This window comes from Neofelis nebulosa, chromosome 15 (genome assembly GCF_028018385.1).
Source record: "Neofelis nebulosa isolate mNeoNeb1 chromosome 15, mNeoNeb1.pri, whole genome shotgun sequence".
In the NCBI taxonomy this organism is placed as follows: Eukaryota; Metazoa; Chordata; class Mammalia; order Carnivora; family Felidae; genus Neofelis; species Neofelis nebulosa.
Window position 1 is genome coordinate 9,573,597 of NC_080796.1, and position 17,372 is coordinate 9,590,968.

General features: G+C 45.2%; 1 protein-coding gene across 16 annotated transcripts in view; it reads right to left on the minus strand.

Annotated features, from left to right (window-relative positions):
• CDC42BPA (CDC42 binding protein kinase alpha) overlaps positions 1–17,372 on the minus strand; it is a 316,161-nt gene that overhangs the window by 203,170 nt on the left and 95,619 nt on the right. For all 16 annotated transcript variants that reach the window (XM_058700194.1, XM_058700191.1, XM_058700193.1 and 13 more), the window contains one exon: positions 6,591–6,674. In XM_058700194.1, coding sequence (XP_058556177.1) covers positions 6,591–6,674 — 84 coding nt within the window. The remainder of the gene's footprint in view (positions 1–6,590; positions 6,675–17,372) is intronic.

Consider the following 17,372-nt stretch of genomic DNA (forward strand, 5'->3'; position numbering starts at 1 on the left):
GCAAATCAGGCCACGGTGCTCTGCAACTTATTGTTTTTTCAAGTAACGATATACCCAAACAGTTTTCCAAACCAGTACGCAGACACCTCCTTCCTGGCTGCATACGCCACGCACACTGAAAAACCATCACGGCATTCTACCTAGAGGAGGTGCTTACTTACTGATTTCCCAAAAAATAAATGCAGCCATGACACACAAAACAATTAACATTACCTAATCGAGTACCCTAATTCTTTCCATGTATTTCCATAAAATTTTATTTGCTCAAACAAAACTTCCAAAGCCATGCGTGAGATAGCACCAGAGAAAATTTTAAAAATCATTAAACCAAATAAATGGGCAGTTTTACCTGCCGTTTCGATTATTAAAGTCCACACGATGCTCTGGTTCACTTTAGAGGGAAAACAGAACCACCCGACACACTCACTGCTAAGTTATGTTTCAGAATTTGCGTGACCTACAATTACAGTCTGAGAGAGAGAGAGAGAGAGAGAGAGAGAGAGAGAGAGAGAGAGAGAGGTAAGGACTGTCGGAGCCCAGAAGACTCCTTTCTCGTGACCATCTTGTTAGGACAGCTTTCCGGAATCTCAAAGACATTCCAGCTAAATTCTAAAACACGTTTGATAGGCGACTCCAAAGCAAATCACGCTCCAAAGACTATTTGTCAACAGATGAAACTTCAGTATATTCTAATCTATTCTGAACTGTTCCATGAAAAAACAATTTTTAAAAATATAAAATAAACTACGACCCAGAACTTCAAACACATACAAGAGAAGAGAGTAAAACCACCTCTTCCCCACAATGTACTCATCGACCAATGTCAGCAACTATGTCATTGTTCTATCCACACCCTTTTACCCCCTCACCCTTGTCACCACCCTCCCTCCATGGAAATGCATGTGTGTGCACATGTACATACACACACACACACACACAGAGCGTTTTTTGAAGCAAATCTCAGATACCATATGATTTCATCCGTAAGTATTTAGGTATTAAATTAGTCCTATTAATGACTCAGATACTGAGTTTAGATGTAAAACACAGTCTCCTTTTTTGCCCCAGTAGGTCACATTGTCCTCAGCTGTCACAACTGGGGTGGGGGTGGTTAGGACAATCGCACGGGAAGAGGCCGGGGATGCTGCTATGCATCCTACAATGCACAGGACAGCTTATGCCCCAAGGAATTAGCCGGTCCCCAATGTCACAGTCACTGCGGAGAAGCCCTGTTCTCAAGCAATATTAGCCAAACCATGATGCATGCGTTACCTCAGGCTTCGTGAAGTTCTAACAAGGACTCCACGTGCATAAATAGGCGGGGATCCGCTACCAAGGAGTTTAATCTGAGGAGTGGATAAATTTTAGTCTGCACAACATGAAAATCCCACCATGTAAAAACGATCCTTGAATCCCTTCACAACCTCAGTACACAAACTAAAGCACCACAGAAGCCAACAGCAGCGTGGCGGACCATGAGCATCTGATCCCGTCTCGTTCTTATTTACGCCGCACGTGCTTCTGAGGTGTGGTGAGTGGCTCTGATGCGCTGTCTTCTCACATTCTGAATCTTCTCTCTGCCAGCCGCACGTAGTCAGATGTGCTGAAATGACTGAATGTGTTGATAATTTGATTCCACCTTACTGAGAATTCACACTTTGATTAAACTCACTATTCCAAGGTATACGTATAAAGATTTTGACTACAGCACAGTTCAAGAGAGTAAAAAGATAGTAAAATGTGGACGTAATCTAAATGGCCATCAATGTTTGGTTTTTTTTTAATGTTTTTATTTATTTTTGAGAAGAGAGAGACAGAGCATGAGCAGGGGAGGGGAGAGAGAAAAAGGGAGACACAGAATCGGAAGCAGGCTCCAGGCTCCGAGCTGTCAGCACAGAGCCCGACGCGGGGCTCGAAATCACAAACCATGAGGTCATGACCTAAGCCAAAGTTGGACGCCCAACCAAGTGAGCCACCCAGGTGCCCCGGCCATCAATGTTTAAAAAAAAAAAAAAAATCAAACTACTAAAAAATATATCTATTTAGTATAATGAGACGATTTAACAGGCTGAGATAAATGTATAAATATGGAAATAGAAAAATCCAACATATGTATTATTAAATGATAAAAGCAATGTGAAAAATCAGTCTTTTAGTATGAGTCCATTATAATAAAACTTTCCATTAAGGACAAATATGAAACTCTTAATAATGGTTTACTTTGAATAGAAAGATTAGATACTGGAAGAAGGAAAAGGGACCTTTCATATTTTTACTTCTTACTTTTTTTACTTCTTTACTTTTTACTTCTTTACTTTTCTGTCATGCTTACTTTTTTTTTTAATGTAGGTGGCAGATCAGGAAATAAGGCAGATCAAATCCAATGGCCTCAATTCATGAATATCACTATTACTGGCACCCGTCGTTATGAAAATAATAAAGGAATAACAACAGTAACAAAAATAATAAGGCAAGTGGCATAAACTGGTACCATCACCGTTCAACCAAGATACATTATTCCTCTATGACACAGAGATCATTATCATCTTCTGTAATCAGCAAGACAACAAAACCCTGGAAAGGACTAACTCCAATGGAGAGCATTTCTGTCAACTATTTCACACCTTCCAGTGAAATGAGTGAGGACACCTCCTATAAAGCACTGAATAACTGTGAAGAGAAGGTAACATTTACAGAACTTATTGGAAGAAGTTCAGGGACTGTTGACAAAGTCTGTAGATGATGAATGAGCAGGGACAGCGATCTCTGAACATAAGATGTTAGCAATTATTCAGCTGCCCAGAAAGAGAGAGGGTGTCCTACGACCTTCAAATAATGCATGTCCCACTAATTACGTATTTGTTATGCAACTTAAATGGAAATAAATACAGCCAGTAGGTTGGAGGTAAATCTTTGAAAACTTACTTTGTTTCACTTCATTTCATTTCATTTCATTTCAGAGACAGCAAGCAGGCATGCGAGCAGGGACAGAGGCAGAGGGAGAGAGAAAATCTTAAGCAGGCTCCATGCTTGGCATGGAGCCCAATGTGGGGCTCGATCCCATGACCCTGGAATCATGCATGACCTGAGCCGAAATCAAGAGTCGGACACTCAACTACTGAGCCACCCAGGCACCCCTGAAAAACTGGTCTGAAACATCAACAATGCACAGGTTAAGAATCGAGACACGTTGCTGCTCAACTGTAAATTATCAAGCATCATGAGTGGCCCAGTTTCCCAAAGCTGGAGAGGTCATGGTCAGAGCAGCGTTTTTTTTTTTTTTTTAACATTTGTTTAAAAAAGGACTTGATAATTCAAGCACAGAAATACAATTCCACTCTAGTTCAGAATGAATCTCTCTTTAAAAATTTCAGTGTAGGGGCGCCTGGGTGTCTCAGTCAGTTAAGCATCTGACTTTTGGCTCAGGTCATGATCTCACGGTTCATGAGTTCGAGCCCCATGTCAGGCTCTGTGCAGACAGCTCGGAGCCTGGAGTCTGCTTTGGATTCTGTGTCTCCCTCGTTCTCCTCCCCTGCTCATGTTCTGTCTCTGTCTCTCAAAAATAAATAAATGTTAAAAAAATTTTTTTAATAAAAATTTTTTAAAAAAATTTCAATGTAGGGGCGCCTGGGTGGCGCAGTCGGTTAAGCGTCCGACTTCAGCCAGGTCACGATCTGGTGGTCCGTGAGTTCGAGCCCCGCGTCGGGCTCTGGGCCGATGGCTCGGAGCCTGGAGCCTGCTTCCGATTCTGTGTCTCCCTCTCTCTCTGCCCCTCCCCCGTTCATGCTCTGTCTCTCTCTGTCCCAAAAATAAATAAAAAACGTTGAAAAAAAAAAATTTAAAAAAAAATTTCAATGTAGAATTTCTTTAATGCAAGTTTCAAATAGTTCCTTTAGAATACTGAATCTGCCTTGTATCCTTGAAGTAAAACCATCCGTCATTGGTATATGCACAAGTCTTTTTATATATAGCTGAATTCTGTTTGCTGACATTTTGCTAAAGACATTTTTATCTATGCTCATGAGGCATTTTGGTCTTTAATTTCTTTGTATAGTCCCTGTCTGGCTTTCCTATCTGAGTAATACTGACTTCCCAGAGTAAGTGATGTTCCTCAGGCCCCACGGTCCACCTCCTTCTCTCTGCCTTCCAGTGTCTTCTTGTATTTGTTTTATATATAATGTCCAAGGCCTTGAAGACTGTACTTAAGGGGAGGGATAGGAAGAAATACATTTATTCCATCTTGCCCCAGGAAGAAAATATACTAACGTTTCTTTTTTTTTTTTTTTTTTTTAATTTTTTTCTTAATGTTTTTATTTATTTTTGAGACAGAGAGAGACAGAGCACGAGCAGGGAAGGGGCAGAGAGAGAGGGAGACACAGAACCGGAAGCAGGCTCCAGGCTCTGAGCCATCAGCACAGAGCCCAATATGGGGCTCGAACTCACAGACTGCGAGACCATGAACTGAGCCGAAGTCGGACACTCAACCAACTGAGCCACCCAGGCGCCCCATAACGTTTCTTAATTCAACAAAATTATATTTACTTCCTAATTATTCCTTGTTTTATCTTCGATTTGGGCCACTTCTTCCAGTCAGTGGTCAAAGGCAACCCAGTGACCTTCCTCCCCGGCACACCAACTTCAAAGAAAAGAGTGCAGACTTTAACTCCATTTTTCACAACTCCAACGCCAAAACACTGAACTGACTATAATTATGATTTCCGCGAAACAATTAGAACACGCTTCTTTACTCTTTCTTACTGGTAAGACCTGTAGCGCCAGCCGCTGGCAATGCCGCCAGCATCTTTGGCTGCAGAAACTCTACCGTCCGGAGGCCACGTCCTTCCGGGGATGGCCCGTAGTTGGTGACCGAATACGGCAGGTACGAAAAGGCCAGCCCTCTGGCCTCACGTGGGGCTCCGCGGGACCGCTGCTGCTCCACAGACAGCCTGACTTCTCCCTGAAAACATTTCACCCCCTTTCCCTCCCGTCGGTCCCCATCTCAGAAGAATGCCCTAATTCAATCTCCGTGTTCACCACCTGGAAAGTCCAACCAGTGACAGTAAGGCAACTCAGTGTTAGGGAGATTCCAAAGTAAAGACCGAAGTTACTGAACGTAACGGACACTGGCGCATACGCCAGAAAGAGACACAAACGTCGCCAAATGCTTTTCTCAACGGTTACTGTCCCGTGGAGAGGGGCTGCGTGGGGTGGGGCGTGGTCAAAGAAGACTTCAGCTCCATCTGTAATGCGCTAGTGTTTGTTTTACAAATAATGTATCTGTATTTCGCTTCTGGAGTTTGCGTGTGTGTTTTTACCCCCCAGGACACACATAGAAAATAAGACTGAAAGCAACAACTTCCCCGGAACGTTAGTGATTAATTCCAGGTGGTGGAATATAAGTGACTGTTAGCTGCTTCTTCATGTTTTGTTACATTTCTCAAACTTCCCAAAGGAAACAACTGACAAAGTATTTCACTAACTGTCCCATCTACCACCAAGGGAACCTTTTTTGCTTTTCTCTGTATGCTTGGTGCTTTCCAGGTTGCTTCAAGCACTGGTCGGTAAAGGTTCCTTTTCTTTTCTTTCTTTTTTTTTTTTTTTATTTGTTTTTGAGAGCAAGACAGAGCATGAGAGGGGGAGGGGCAGAGAGAGAGGGAGACACAGAATCGGAAGCAGGCTCCAGGCTCTGAGCCGTCAGCACAGAGCCCGACGTGGGGCTCAAACCCACAGACCGTGAGATCGTGACCTGAGCCGAAGTCGGACGCTTAACCGACTGAGCTGCCCAGGCACCCCTGGTAGGTGAAGATTTCTAAGCGCTGTTTCTCGTTAGAGAACTCTAACCTCCAGAACCAATATTCAGCCTGCTCGGCAGTATGAACCTCCTACAGGTTCAAATACTGAAATACTTGCACACCAGTAAGTTCTGCTTCCCTGAGGCCCCCCACCCGGCCCCCCACCCAGGATCGAACACGGCAGGACACCTCCAGAACCCCACCCCAAATTTACGTGTAACGTCCGTTCTGACCATACCGCACCAGCAATGAGACATTTGTAACCTCACTCCGGCCGATCTCTCCTTCATGTCTAGGACCAACACAGAAACACCAGCAGTTGCTGCAAGAGCAGATTTCACTGCCATCCTCTAACCACGTAAAAACACTAATTTAACTGTGCAATCGGTAGTAACGAGAAGTCTTAGAGGGCACACTCAAAGCCCGGGCTGACCTCTGCTTTGAGCAGAACACAGATGATACAGAATATAAACAAGTTACATCAAGCTGCAAATCAATCATTATTTCGTCCCATAAAAGTTTTAAACTGGTTTCCAAACACCCTTTTCACATGAATATTTAAGCGCCACATTACAGGGTTTCCATTTGGCTTTCAGACGATATGAAATTATACGAATTATAACTTTTATCATCACTATATCGCAACTGTAAATTGCTGAATTTGTTATCTTAAAAATAATGTTACTACAGACACAATGCTACTGAATGATTTAAAGATCTATTGGTCTCTGTAATTTTATAGGTCTCTAAAATCACTTCTAAAACATTGTTTAAACATTCCAATAATGAGAATCTTACCTCAGCTCTTTTCAGCATTTCCCATTTATTCAATATTTTCATGGCAAATACCTTATCTGCATTTTTCAGTTTCACTACAGCAACCTAGAAAAGGAAAGACAACTTTTAAAATATGACAAATACAACTTTTTTCAGTTACCCATTTTCCTTTTTCCTCTCTGTAAAAAAGTAAATACCAAAATTATCAATGACTTCCATGCAGTTCGTAACCTAAGATCCTAAATCAAACAGTACTGTCAGTTGAAAAAGTTACATTAGTCAACATGTGCCAAACAAATGTTATTTTTTAACACCATATCAACTAATTGTTTACTGTATCCTCCTTTTCCAGTTTTCTGCTCTAGAATTTAAACTCAGTATCTACTATCACTAGGAAATTGACTAAAATGTACAACATTGGAATGACTAGAGCTTGTTAAATACCGCATGCCAGATTCCAACACGATGCTGCACGGAATCGTGTTGCCAACACGAATCTGTTTTGTGGGAATCAATTAATATAAAGTAAACTGCAAATGAGATTATTTTTCACACCACATATTCTTACCCCCACCTCCATCTGTCTGTGTGTCTGTCTGTCTGTCTGTCTCTCTCTCTCTCTCGCACGCACACACACACACACACACACACACACACACACACACACACCTAAAGATCAATTAAGGCTAACAGCTCTACAAATTGTAAACTTCACACATTCCTTTCCAACCATAAAAGGAACAAACATTTTTGTATTTTTTTGTATTTTAGTTACGGATCGAAAAGCTGTCAAATAAAAATAAATAAGCCTCAACAAACCGATTACCTTTCTGTTTCTGCCTCTCTGCTTCCCTTTGACTAGATAATTTCAAAGGGCCCTTCCAGCTCCCTGGGGGTGCGCTAGGGCTCAGCCTGAACTATGGAGGTGGAGACCTAGGTGGCTTCCAGTCACTGGGGGCTGGGAAGAGGAAGATAAACGCTACCCTGATAGGCAGAAGTAGAAAACAAACTATATACAGCATCTCTTCCAACTAGTTCAAAGGGATGTTTCCAAGGATAGTGAATAGGTTTAAACTCAAGTGCCAAAATTTTAAAATCCCAACAGCAAATGTACATATTAGGAGCACTTCATAAATCTGTATTTGGATTAGACTGCAATAAAAGTAACATGACCATAGAACCAAAATCACTGTATGATGCCATTACACAACGCAAACTAGGACGTTTCTTGGCAATTGTCGTAAATGGTTACGATATCTTGTGATTAGAGTTTTTCATCCATCAAAATGGTAGGAAAGAAGAGGAATATCTCAATTTCAAGTGCAAGCACTTTAGTCTTTAGTCATTTCTGGTCATATCTGCGGAAATGATGGGTCAGTGAAACTGTTCTCCCAATGGGTTCATGCTTAAAGAAAGGGGGCTGTCCATGGCCCAGCAACAATCTAAATGTCCACTGCCAGATGAACAGACGAAGAAAATGTGGCACACACATACAATGGGATATTATTCAACCACAAAAAAGAAGGAAATCCTGCTTCTATGACAACTCGGATGAACCATGAACCTGGAGGGCATTATGCTAAGTGAACTAAGCCAGACACAGAAAAACAAATACCGTGTGATCTCATTTATATGTGGAATCTAAGAAAAGTCAAACTCATGAAAACAGAGAAGAGAAGGAGGGTTGCCAGGTGCTGGGGGTGGGGAGGTGTTGGTCCAAGGGTACAAAGTTCCAGTTATAAGATGAATACGTTCTGGGCACGTGACGTACAGCATGGTGACTTACAGTTAACAGTATTGTGCTACACACTTGAAAATTGCTAAAAGATCTTAAATGTTCTCACGGCAAGAAAACAAAAGGTAATTATGGGAGGAGATATTAACCATCCTGTGGTAATCAGTTTGCAATATACACAAGTATTGAATCATTACTTAGTACACCTGAAACGTACACAATGTTATATGTCAATAATATCTCAACAAAGATGGGGGGGGGGCGGATAAAGAACACTATAATAAAGAGCAAGGAGAAACTTGAAATATTGTTTCACCCAAACCTCTGAAAGGCTGGAAACAAGTTTAGCTGCTCGGTAGATTCAAATTATGTGCTGGGAGTGCAGACAGAAAGACAGGAGTGCTGAGTTCGACACGCTTCCGTTCAGGACAGGGAAGGGACCCTGCCTATCACTTAAGCTGTCCTTATTCTGATCAGGGAAAGAAAGACTTAAGATTCCCCCTCCTCAGATTGCCTAGCTCCGTGCGTCTCACCAGGTCTGTGTTTGAGCACAGAAGTTTCTGGTGATCACTGGGAAGAGAAATCGCTGTAGTATCCGAGCATGTTCTAAATGCCAGCTACTCCCCTAAGAGTCTGATGCCGGTCCACAACCCCCTACCTGCAGTTCTAAAGCCAAAAGACTTTCACAAGCCATCCGGCAGCAGGTTCTGACATCAGGCTGATTATAGGTTTTCGGGTTTTGGTTCTTTGATCTCATTCAGTATAAAGACAAGCATGCTCCACTGGAGAAACACGAAAGCCCCTGCTTTTGAGGTGCTGGTCCAAACCCCAACAGGCTCCCAGGTGAAACAGAGCAGAAGCACTGAGTTACCGTCCTCAAATCCAAAAAACACTGGACCCAACACCGCCTGTGGGTCACAGAGCTGTGCAGGGAATTAGCATTCACTGACCACCAGGCACTTGAGCTAGCGTCTCGGGTGGCTGCTCAGGGCGGCCGTGACGCACTCTGCAGGCAGACCACCGGGCTGGAGGCCTGGCTCTGTCATTAGCCGTGTAACTCTGGGCGCATAAATAACCTTTCAGAACTTCACTCTTCTCATCCGTGTAACAGCTAATGCACTAACGTACAACGTACGAAGAGTACTCACCTTTAGAACTGTGGTAAAGATGAAAATAACACAAGCACAAACTGCTTACAACTCAGTGTTCAACACGCGCCAGCCGTTACCCTGTCAGGCACCGCACCAAGCACTGCAAGGCCCAATGCCTTCACCGCCGTCTGCTCGACCCCAATTACACATCCCAACTTATTTATGTTAACTATGAAATAAGAAACTCCAGCTTCTTCAGCTACTGATAATTTTGTATTCGTGGTGGCACACAGAAATAGAGCTAGAAATAGCCTCAACTGAAAATATAAACAGGGGCGCCTGGGTGGCTCCGTCGGTGAAGCATCTGACTTCAGTTCAGGTCACGATCTCGCGGTCGGTGGGTTCGAGCCCCGCGTCGGGCTCTGTGCTGACAGCTCGGAGCCTGGAGCCTGCTTGGGACTCTGTGTCTCCCTCTCTCTCTCTGCCCCTCCCCTGCTCCCACTCTGTCTTCTCCCCCCTCTCTCAAAAATGAATAAACATAAGGGGCGCCTGGGTGGCTCCGTCGGTTAAGCCTCCAACTTCGGCTCAGGTCGTGATCTCGCAGTTTGCAGGTTCGAGCCCGGCGTCGGGCTCTGTGCTGACAGCTCAGAGCCTGGAGCCTGCTTCCGATTCTGTGTCGCCCTCTCTCTGCCCCTCCCCCCACTCATGCTCTGTCTCTCAAAAATGAATAAACGTTTAAAAAAATTTTTTCTAGGGGCGCCTGGGTGGCGCAGTCGGTTAAGCGTCCGACTTCAGCCAGGTCACGATCTCGCGGTCCGTGAGTTCGAGCCCCGCGTCGGGCTCTGGGCTGATGGCTCGGAGCCTGGAGCCTGCTTCCGATTCTGTGTCTCCCTCTCTCTCTGCCCCTCCCCCGTTCATGCTCTGTCTCTCTCTGTCCAAAAATAAATAAAAAAACGTTGAAAAAAAAAATTTTTTTAAAAAAAAATTTTTTTCTAAATAAATAAAAACTATATTTAGTATGGCCTAGAAGATGATAAATTTAACACAGAACAAACATGTAGTTTTTAAAAACACCAAAGATATCTCTTCAAAGGCTTCATATTTAAAGCACTCCACTGTCAGAAAAACTGCAAACACTACAGAAAAAAATCACTAAGTGACGAATATACATAAACGAATGAGCTCTTAAACACAGCTTAAGTCTCTGCACTCATAGCCGCAACATGCAACACGGGATTTCTCTCTCTATACTAAACACAATTTCAATATGCCAAGCACCAGTTTCCCTGCGGGGCTCAGATCTAGTCTGCACTCAGTAAATCCAGGGTTCACCGCACCTCCTCCAGCCCATCCCGTTCAACCTGCCGTCACATCTTGCCCGGACGGTCCTACCCGGCCTCTCCGCTTCTGCCCTTGACCCCCACGGTGTCTTCCCAGCCCAGCAGTCAGAGTGATCCTGCATCAACGTGGCTCAGATCGGGACACTCCTCTGCTCCAAGACCCCCAACGGTTTCCCATCTCCCTCCAAGTAACCGTCAACCTGCCGTAACTCCTCAGGCCAACACATTCTCGTCTTCCACCTCCCACATCTCACATGCCCTCCCTGGTTCACTCTGCTCCAGACATTCTGGTCGCCTGGCCCGGTCCCAACCCAGGGCATCTGACCTCATTCCCTGGGTCTCAGGCAGTCTCCCCCATAAAGTGACATGGGCTTCTCCCTCAAACTGAATTGACAAGTGTCCCCTCCTGAACGGTCGCTGCCCTGTCACTCTTTCTAGATCATCTCTTGCTTCCCTTTACCCTTCACTCTTATTTGACAAACTGCATATTCTTCTGTATTTTACCACTTGCCTTCCTCACTAGAATGCAAGTTCTATGATGGCAGAGGTCACTCTTTCTCCTCTGTTCACTGGCATATGCCCGCTGCTTGGGAATCAACAGGTACCTGGTTAAGTACCAGATGGATAAACGATGTGTATTTGTCATCTGAGTGGGAACCTGTACGAGGAAAGTTACCGGGCATCGATATTAGTGGCTTCAAGCACACTGCTAAACTGCCACTAACACGCCAACCAAAACAGGGCACTGCGGTCAGAGAGGCAATGGTGTCGCTGAGATCGTTTGTGTGGGAGGCCACTTCAACCCCCGCTGCTCTCGGGGCAAAACGCAGGGCCTCCCAAGTCTTGACTTCACAGCCTGCCCTTCACCTCCTGCCCGTGGCTACTGTTCACTGTTTACTGCCTCATGCCTCCGTCTCCTTATCATCTCCAAGGTACAGCGTCCATCATCATTCATCATTAATAATGATGACAAAATAATAAAACCACTCTTATTTAGGGCAAGCGTCCTCTGTGCCTGACACCGGGCCGTGCACATTTCAGGTACGACCTCAGGGCCTACACCGCTGGACGGCAGGCTCCGACCGTGCTCGCTGCCTGATCACAAAGGCAGTGCTCTCTAGACTAGAGGTACCAAGCCGTTCCACGGCCCTGAAGACGTCCTCCCACGCCCCACGCCCCACGCCCATAACCCTGATGACTACCGACTTGTTAATGGTGATCGTTGTTAATACGTGTGGAAGACACTGTATTCGTTTCTTATACTGTTCTGTTAGTGACCAGTTGGTGTTCAAAATATTTACTGGAAAAAACCCCCAAAACTAAGTCTCTTTGACAGGCAACCTAGGGTTTCCCAACAGCTAGAGGTATGCTCTCCATGGAGACACAATTCATATACACGGTAGCCATAGTCGGAATATTTAAAAATTGGTACGGCATGGGCATAAGCAATCAGAACGGACATAGGCTCTAACGAGGCGGTATGCCCACGCCGCCGTGCCCCTGCGGACCCCAGACCAGCCCTGTATACGCAGAGGCTGTCGACAGGGAATCATGCGGTAGACTTCCAACCTCCCTCACTCTCCCTTGAATCCCAGGAGAGCCGGGCCACAAGGATTTTTAAGGAAGGAGGAGTAGCTCAGTCCTTTCGGCCCCGGGACTAGGTGTGCAGACACGCGAGGGCCTAGTGACAGTCAGCAGAGGAAGCGAGCTAATTAAAAGCTGTTGACACCTGAAGCAGGGGTAGCAGGCCAAAGCAGCAAGCTTTCACAAGCCTTGAAGCTGCCGGAGCAAGGCTGGAGCAGGCAGAAGCGGTGAGCCACCAGGAAACTGGGACGGGCAACACCCAGGGCGTAAGTTAAAGGTCTTCCTGAAAGCAGAAACGAAAACCCAGCGTTAAGTCAAGCAGTGACTGACGGACAACAGCGGAGTCGTAGACAGAAGGCTCAGAACTGGCAGAGCGGCTGACGTTCGAGTCTCGCTTGCCCCTGGACTGTTTCCCGCGATTTATGCATTTCTTGAAGGCGTTACAGAACTTAGGCTTTTGTTCTCAGAGTTTCATTTTTTTAAGGAGAAGCGTAATTGATAGAAACGCCGCTCCCATCGGAGATGCCGCCGGTGAGCCGGAGGCCTGGACAGACCTCTGTACAAGTTCCCGATGGAAGACAAGACACCGTGGAGGAAATGGCTCTCTCTTTAGGGTCCTTTCACCCTGGATCAGCTGATAGATACGGGCTGTGTGGGGCCAGCAGAGCTCTTCTAATCAGGCATGAGTAACTCTGCAGTAAGAGCTCATAACCCAGCCAATACTACTGTTCTATGCAAAATTCACTGTCTTAAAAGAGAGTCCATTACCTGCAGTCTGTTGCTTTTATTTTACATATTTTAACTGATATTCACAGGGGGCAAGAATACAGCAAACAAGAAGGGAAAAGCCAAAGGCCCCCTCTCACACGGACCCTCAATCTCATCAGTGGTGCACTGAGCACCGTGGGCTGACTCCGGGGGTCACGGCACCAGGGGTGCCCGCCCAGGCACGACTAGCTCCTGGTCCCCTGACCGCCCAAGCGGTCCTGCACTCCGCCAGACCTGCAGAGCAAATACGGCCGTCCTTAGCGATCTGCCTCACTCCATCCAGGGGGCACGTGTAAGTCAGTCTCTAGTGCTGTCCCTTTTGCAGCCATTTTTTGGGGAAAAACCTACTATTAAAGTTTTTTTATGATTGCTTTCTGTTTTCCCATAGCTCAACCTCAACTGGGCCCTGAAATCCACCTGCAGCCCCACCATCACTTCTCTGCCCTTTCCCAACCTTCTCCAGTACCCCGGGGCTGCCCCCCACCGCCCAGCCCACCCGGGCCGTGACCTACCCTTCGCCCCACAGTTCGTGACCTGGTGGCCTGCCTCACAGAGCACAGATCCTTCACATCCCCTCACACCGTCTTTACACGTGTCTGCATTTCCACGAATCCTGACTCCTCTTCCTTCTGAACCCAGGGAAGAACCCTTTCGAGGCTGACGGTACCATCTGTGGTCTTGATCCCAGGCCCTTCCTTCTTAACCTTGTTCCAGTAAAGATTTCTTTCTGGACTTCCAGCCCCCTTTCTTCTGCTTCCTGAGTATCAATCGATAAACTTTTCCAAGACCTTCTCCCATCCCAAACCAAGAAAATGAAACGAAAAATGTATCGCCAAACTACCTTCCCCTCAAGGACCTGGCGGCACATCCCTTTTCCAGGAGACACCATGTCCCCACAAAGCACATTTTTAAAGAGGAGTGTGTGCTTACTTCTTCACTCGCTCACCGTTTACTTGCTTCTCAGCCTCTTTCAATCACTAATTTCAATCTAGTTTCTGTTTCACTCCACTGGAACAAAATTATTCTCTCAAAGATCAATAATGATCTTCTACTTTGTAAATAAAAAACATTGTTCTCAATTCTCATCCGTTTCAACCTTTCTTCATCGCTGTCGGCCATCGGTACACTCTCCTACTTTTTCTTTTAGTCGGTCAATGTTCCCCCAGGATCCCTACTCCACCTCTTTAAATCCCCTCCCCTACCTGATTTGGGTATCTATTCCAAATGCCCCAGCTAACACCTGTATGCTCATGTCTCTTAAATCCTGATCTAATATCTACAGCCGTATTTCTATATGCCTACTAGTCATCTCTAAATGTCCAACAAATATCTGAAATTTAACAAGTCAAAAACCTGTATACCAAGCTCATTTACTAAGGTGCACACCCCCCCCCCCATCACCCATGGCTTCCACCTGTAACTGGTCTCTGCCATCCAAGTGACTTCCTTCCAATCTGTCTCTCCCACCCACCTTTCTTTCCCATTACCACTGGCCTGGCTCACACCCCTCCGCCTCATTATTTCATCTAGAAAATCATAAATCAGATCCTTTTTGACCACCTGACTATATGCCAGACATTATGTTTACTGCTGAGAATACAAACATAAATAAAAAGAGCTCTTGCCTTCACAGTTCAATGTGGCAGACATACCTAACCAATCACAGCACAACCTGGAAAAGGTAAAAACAAGGTCCTACATAAAAGCCCAGAAGACGGATGCCTGACCCAGAAGGTGAAGAGTGGGGAAGGGAGGCAATATGTGAATATATATGTTAAAGTTTGTTGGAAGAGGTGACAGACACCTGAGTCTTACACAAGGCACCCCAGAAAAAGGGGACCGAGGGGGCCTGATTGAAGAGAGGGGCTTTGTGAAGCGGGTACAGATGAGCAAGGCACAAAGCCAGAAATAATCTGTGTGGGGGACAGAGGTGAGACGTTTGAGGATAAGAAGCCCTTTTCTTTCCTAGGAAAGACTTTCCTCCTAGCAGGGAGGAGCAAGAAATGAGGCTGAGGGGTCCAAATAAGGGAAGAGCTCGCATGCTGTGTTGCTGAGCTAGAGCCTTAAAATATGAATAATAGAGAACGATTCTTCAGAGCTGGGTTTAGCTTGATCACGTTCACAGCTCAACGGAGAATGGTTCTGAGGCAGGGAGAGAAACAAGGTTACAGCGGTGGCTGAGGTTAAAGACAGTGAGGACCCAACTGGGGGAAGAGAGGAAGAAATTCGAGGAAGACTGAGGGCATAAAAGTTGGTGATTAATTAGCTGTGGGACCAGAGAGTGAGAAATCCAGATCTCCGTGTCTCTGGTCTCTCCTCTCTCCAATCGTTCCTCCACACCACCACCAGGAGTATCCTTTTTACTGTTCTGACTCTCACTACTCTGCTTACTACCCTTTGATACTCTCCCATTCCTACAGAGTAGCACGCACACCCACTCACGTTCAAGTGACCGTCCAATCCTCAGCTTGCACCACCACCAACTCTGTATCCCAGTCACAAAACCCCTACCTGCTCCCTGAATTAAAAGAAATGAACTTCAACAAAATGAAAGAAAAAAAAAAACTTCTAACGCTAACAGCATTTACAAAACCAAAGTATAAAAAAATAGAAAGCCACAGATAACGTCATTTCATAGAGAAAACTACTCTGAAATCATATAACTTTGTCCATACCCTTTCAACCAGTAAGATCCTGTTCTAGAAATTTATTCTGGGACAAATTACCGAGAAAAACCATTTGAAACGCAGTGCAAGTACTATGTGCAAATACACTTTAGAGAGTATAATTCATAAGACAGGAAAAATAGCACCGCCTAAGTATTCATCCGTTCATTTCACAAATATGTATCGAGTGCCCGTGATGTACCAGACAGTGTAGTAAGTGCTGTAGTATTGAAGTGAACTGACCGGGAAAAAATCCCGACATTCGCGGAACACACATTCTAGCCTAACGTTATTAAGTAACTTACAGAACAACACCCACATAATGGACTTTCTATGGAGCCATTAGAAATGAGGTTTGCAAAGAAGTATTTCAACATACGGGGAGAAGACTTACAATATTTGGTAAGAAGAGCCAGTGAGATATTAAGGTTGACAAAACCATCCCAATTTTACTACCCATGAGTAGAAAACATTAGAAAGAAATGCCTGAAAATTGTAGATCTCAATGCCACACGCCTTTCCCTCTTGCTGATTAGACAGTGACCGCAACCAAGGGCAGGGAATGTATTTAGACGGCAGTACATGTTTAGTAAGTACTATTTTCACTAGTCAAAACAGAGAAGCATGAAAGAAGCAAGAACTTCATTTTCCTGCTTTTAATCTAATTAGGAAAATTATCATATTCAAAAGAACTGTGCTAAATACTTAGGATAATGAATAAAGTTCAACCTCTGCCCTCACCTGTGGCCGGCCAGAGACGACAAACATGAGGCACAGGAAGAAGAAAGTTCAGCACCCGACTTCAGCTCAAGTCATGATCTCGTGGTTTGTGAGTTCGAGCCCTGCGTCGGACTCTGTGCTGACAGCTCAGAGGCTGGAGCTGGTTTCGGATTCTGTGTCTCCCTCTCTGCCCCTCCCCCACTCGTACTCTGTCTCTTGAAAATAAATAAATGTTAAAAAAAGGAAATGTGGGAGCACCTGGGTGGCTCAGTCGGTTGAGCGTCCGACTTCGGCTCAGATCATGATCTCGCGGTCCGTGGGTTCGAGCCCCACGTCGGGCTCTGTGCTGACAGCTCGGAGCCTGGAGCCTGCTTCGGATTCTGTGTCTCCCTCTCTCTCTGACCGCCCCCCCCCCCCCCGCCCCGTTCATTCTCTCTCTCTGTCTCAAAAATAAATAAACATTAAAAAAAAAAAAAAAAGGAAATGTGTTCTGTTCGACAGGGAGGACCTCTGTTTTCTCTGAAAACACAATATCCATTAAAGTTAGCCTTGAATATAATGCATTAGTCATTTCAAAGCATCTGGAGAAAAGTGTACCAAAAGAGACGAGTGCATCGGCAATCACTCTGCTCCACTTCCTTTTCCTGTAAAATTTATCCTGCTACCTTTTTCTTCCGAGGGCTCGAGTAAGAGTGAATGGAAATGGAATGCTTTCTACCCCAAAGGCAAGAAAGGCTCTATCGTCTCTCTTAGAGTTGAGAGGCAAGTGTTGAAAAACAAAAGTGAGTTAATTCCCCTCCACTTGTGTCCAAATCACAACTCAGGTGGAATATGACTCAAGACTTGTTCTCTAGCAATCGGCCAGAAGGCCCGTATCTCAACACTCTGTTCCACTAGCA